This window comes from Plasmodium malariae (assembly GCF_900090045.1).
Source record: "Plasmodium malariae genome assembly, chromosome: 13".
In the NCBI taxonomy this organism is placed as follows: Eukaryota; Apicomplexa; class Aconoidasida; order Haemosporida; family Plasmodiidae; genus Plasmodium; species Plasmodium malariae.
Window position 1 is genome coordinate 2,083,330 of NC_041787.1, and position 5,436 is coordinate 2,088,765.

At 23.7% G+C, this 5,436-nt stretch overlaps 2 protein-coding genes across 2 annotated transcripts; both read right to left on the reverse strand.

Moving 5' to 3' along the window:
• On the reverse strand, positions 1 to 1,167 carry PmUG01_13049900 (40S ribosomal protein S8e, putative; the record flags this gene model as incomplete). Its single annotated transcript, XM_029007502.1, has 2 exons — positions 1 to 331; positions 833 to 1,167. The coding sequence occupies 2 exons, from the start codon at positions 1,165 to 1,167 to the stop codon at positions 1 to 3; spliced, it is 666 nt and encodes a 221-aa protein (XP_028863884.1).
• A 2,490-nt stretch (positions 1,168 to 3,657) lies between these two features.
• On the reverse strand, positions 3,658 to 4,383 carry PmUG01_13050000 (conserved Plasmodium protein, unknown function; the record flags this gene model as incomplete). The annotated part of the gene is made up of 1 exon (XM_029007503.1): positions 3,658 to 4,383. The coding sequence occupies one exon, from the start codon at positions 4,381 to 4,383 to the stop codon at positions 3,658 to 3,660; it is 726 nt and encodes a 241-aa protein (XP_028863885.1).
• Positions 4,384 to 5,436: the final 1,053 nt, after the last annotated feature.

Here is a 5,436-nt window from a genome sequence, read left to right on the forward strand (position 1 = left end):
TTAGTTTCTTTTTTTCTTGTCCATTTTACGCTTATAAAATAACAATTCATCTCCTTCAATTATATATCCATCAGCTTTACCACACTGACCTGGTCTGCTACTAATACATGCTAAAACTCTTCCTTGCTTAAATTGTTCAAGTAATGCTGGATCTATTTGCTTTGATTTTCCTATTTTTTTAATTACTGAATATGATTTTGTTTTTTCGTCTTTTTTTTCGTTATTATTTTCTTCATTCTCTTCAGTATCAGCTTTATTCTCCTCTTTAATATCTTCGTCAGATCTTACCTTCTTCTTCTTTCCAAGTGTAACACCAAATGTATTTTCGTACCTACATCAAATATAAGTGTTCATAAATATAATGCATACATACGTACATACATACGTACATACATACGTACATACATACATACATACATATATATATATATAAATACGCTTCCATGCACAACAATATTTTACGTACACCTTTTTTCATTAACAGTTATCAAGTTAATATTTTAAATTATTTAATACAATCGTTCCCATTTTTTCAGATAAGTGAAATATATTGAAATCGCATGCTTTCACATTTCATTATTCTATTATTATTTATTGTGGAGGTAATAACAACCAAATAAACATTTTATTTGGTCAACATTTTTTTAAGATATTTCAACAGTGTATATTTTTATCATCATTTATGAAGAAAAAAAAAAATGAATATGCATAAGATTATAACGCAAATGTGCAGTTATTCTATTCCATATTTTAATTTCTTCTATATCTCTCTCTCTTTACATTTCTCCCTCTTTTCTTTTTTTTTCCTAAATTATGCAAATGTTTTCATTACCAAGTCGTAAAAGGATGAGAATCTATCAAAACAATACAATTTTTTACTAATGTTTTTGTTCTGACAAGTTCATTATTTGATGCATTATAAACAACATCAATAATTCTAGTTATTTTGGATATTCCGAAGCTAGACCAAGAAAAACTACCAGAATCCAACTTAATTGCACGAAATTTGTAATTCCTTCCTCTTCCTCTAACAACATGAACTTGTCTACTGCCTAACTTGGTATTTGATGGTGGTCTACCTAATTCATATTTTCTCTTTTTTTTGTGAATTTTTTTTTTCCCACCAGTTAAGCGAAGTTTATGTCGACCATCTCTGCTAATACCCATCTGAAGGGGGAAAAAAATACATATATGTATGCATGTGGGTGGATACGTGTACATATATATATATATATATATATATATATATATATATATATATATATATATGCATAATGCTAATATACTTTACATTAACATGTAATATATATATTTCATTTATTGCGAACAAGTCATATAAATTCATATGCACATAATTCTCTTAAAATGACAAGCGAACATGATTTTTCCGTTTTTCTGTTACACTTAAAAGTATATATATATATATATATATATTTATTTATTTACTATTTCTGTTCATATGTACGTACGTATGTATAAACATATATAAAATAACTAGGCACATTTTCGTTCATGTACAAATGCATATATGTTATGGTACATTTATATTCAAAGTATGTTTTTTACAAGTATATGCAAAAATTTACGCTTTATTTTTGAATTATAAGGGCGGTTAAAAAAAATAAGCATTAATTTTGCAATCATATATTGTATGTAAACAACAGATAAACGAACAGTCACAGAACTATTTGCAGATAAGTAGAAAAGAACAAAACATTATATAAGAAATAACTTGAATAAATGTTAAATAACACGTATAATGCTTCATACATATGTGCATACATACGTATGAATATATATACGAGAGTATGCATATATATATATATATATATATATATATATATATATATATATGTGAATATACTATTCGAATATATACATATATACAACAATAAATAAATTTTACTGAAATTTAACTCTCTATTATATTATACTCTCATTTTATATATATAAATTTTACGTATATTTTATAATCATATATTTTTCTTATTACCTTATAAAAAGTTAAAAGGTGTAACTAAAATTTTTGTATTTTAAATTAATAATCTTTTTTAAAATTCGTTCAAAATGTGAAATAAAATAATTTCATAATTTTAAAAAAGAACTGAATTTTTTAAATATTTTAGAAAAAACAAATAAATTATACTTTTTTTTTTTTTTCAAATGATGTAAAATCATATGTAATATAATTTATGTTTATACAATTATTGTATCCTACTTATGTATGTATATATATATATATATATACATATATGTGATAAAATTTATTTTTAAGTAAAAAAAAAAAAACAAAAAACAAAAAAGGTGTATAAAATATATAATTTTGTACACTCAAGAAATAATTACAAACGTAAATTATGTATATGTATACACATAATACGTATGTTTTAAATATAGAGCTATTATATAAAATTACAAGAGGGTAATGCACTTTTTTAATTTAAGTATTTTACTCACATTTATTATACTCTTTTGGCAAAGTTGTTCTTATTTCGTTTTGCTTATAATAATTGATATAATATATTATGACTACTATGCTTGCATTTTTGCAAGTTCTTCAAGCAGTGCGTTACTAAAAGTGATAATAAGAGCAGTAGTAACCTGAGGGGGTTAAAGACTGATGACAGCCTATAAGGAGCAATTACGAATATTATGTTCATACAAATATATATATTATGGGAATATATAATATACTTATATCATATATACCTACCAATTCATATTTTTTTTTAAAAATAATAAGTGTTATTGCAGAATACTTAAAATTTTTAACAGGCTCATTTAAAATGGGCTACAAAAAATAAAGTAGGAGTGAACTTGTTAAATTTTTTACGTAATAAGATCCACACAGAGATTTTTCCTTATTACATTTTTTACTAATTTTCATTGTACTTTGTTGTAAATCGTTCATTAGATATACAACAAAGTATATAATATATATATATATTATAGAAATAGCAGATTTGTGGGGTATAAAAAAACATTGGAAAAGTTAAAAGAAATTGTATTGCATATATATACATACATACATATATACATACATATATATATTCTGATGTCAAAAAGTAGCTGCAAAATGTAGCAATTTTGAATAATAATATTTTTTAACATGTTTATTTTGCATGTTTAAATTGAGAATAATATGCCTAAGTGCTGAGGGGTTTTTTTCTTTTAATTCAGCAGTTTCATCAACATGAGCATAAAAATGTAATAAGGAAATGGGTGTATCTAATGTTCCATTAAATATGCTTTTTATCGAATTTTTTGGCAATTCATTTTTTTTGATCATACATAATATATACTGATAATACTATATGTACGTATGTGGGTATGTATATATATATATGTATATATAACTGATGGTACGAATAAGGATATGTTTAATAACAAATTAAAGTATATTAAAAAAAAATATATAAAAATATGTTAAGGGTCTTATAAGTTTGTATAGGAAAAAAAAAACAAAGTGGACACTATCATTCTTTATATTGATAAAATATACAAATACATTGTGCATTTTGGAAATGGTGTAATGTATACATGTATTTACATAAATAGTGTACACATGGAGCACAATTTGCGTCTAAAGGGGAAAATATATAAATTAAAAAAAAAAAAAAATTCAGTTAAAAAATATTTTAATTCCTGAAAAATCTCTTATTTCCTTTTTAAAATTTTATGTATCACGTCAGATGACAATTTATAAATTTTATTTTTGGCTTTTTTATCCTTTTTTCGAATTTTTGTAATATCTTTAATGACAGTCATATTTCCCACTTTTAATTCTCCTTCTAGTTTTTTAGCCTTTTTCTGTTCTTTTTTTATTTTATTTTTTTTTCTTCTTTCACTAATTTCATCTAGCATTTTTTTTTCCAAGTCTTTTCCTGCTTGTGTTAATTGTTTTAATTCACTGTTTTTAAAATTTTTTTTACTCTTATTTTTATCTTTTTTTATTCGTTTTATTGTTTTATTGTTACTATTATTAGTATTATTTTTACGAACTTTTTCATCATGATTTTTTAAATTTAAATATACAACATTTCTTTCAATCATTTTATTTATTTCGAACTCCAATTCATCATCACAATGAAGAATAATATTGCTTAACCCACTAGTTATATTATCTGATTTTAAATCTATATTATGACAAATATTATCCTTTTCGTCATTATTAGCCCCTTTAATTGTTGTTCCTGCTTCATTTTCCTCATTACCATCCCTACTGTTGCCATTGTTACCACTGCTGCTATTGCTACCACTGTTAATATTTTTATTATTGTTGTCAATATTTTCACTACCGCCCATTTGTGTTATCCCTTTCGAGGTTATATTAAAATTCTGCCTGAACAAGCGCTTTTGAATTTGTGAAGTTATTTTGTACATATTCGATTTTCTTTTCTTTATTTTGTTAAATGTTTCAAGATCATATAAAATGACAAATAAAATTACAACTCAGGTGTAAAAAGATATAATAAATTAAAATAAAACAAAATAAATGAATGTAATATTTTCGAATAAACAGGTCAAAAATAAATTACGAAAAAAGAAGTGATATGACCTACGTAAATATGTTATATCTTAAAAAGTTGGAAGAACGTACTTAACAATCAAAAAATAAATTCATTATATATATATATATATATATATATATATGTACAAACACAATACATATATATATATTTGTATCTTTTACGTAATATCAAATGCTTTTAAATAAAGCTACCCCTCTCATTATTTTTTTTTTTATATTCAGCGCATACATGCTCAAGCCAACAATTTTTATTAGAAAAAAAAAAAAAAGGATTTTATTTGTTTTCCCATTTTTCGCATAATAATTTATGTACTAAATAATAAGCTGAATAATAAAGTAGCTACCGTTAATACAGTTTTGTTCGTTTTAATGAATCGTCCTTTATTTACGCTCTTATGATAATATGAATTTTTTTGAAGGACAGCTTTGTTTTACGCAAATTTGTTTTGTTTTGTTATGTTATTATATGATTTGCTATTATATGTAATGATATGCTATAATATGCTATTATATGTTACGACATTTTATGATATGCTATTATATGTTATGATATTTTATGATTTGTTTTTCCGAGTTCTATTTGAGCCAACGATATGACGGTGTGAGGACCTTCGTACGTGAATATTTAGTTAGCTGCGTATTAACCTGATAGATTGCTTTACATTTTAGCAACAACGTGAATTAATCATATTTATGATTGTATGTTTATATTCACAATGGGAGAATGGAAAATACTTCTGTTCATCTTATTGCTTATTATATAGAGTATTCCAATTTGATGAAAAAACAACCATGTTTTTGCTACAAATACAAAGAAGTATATTTGTTTATAAATTTTTTTTTATTTATTTTTTTATTCTTTTAAGGAAAGGGCAGCTATATAACAGAGGGAAGCTTGAATATTT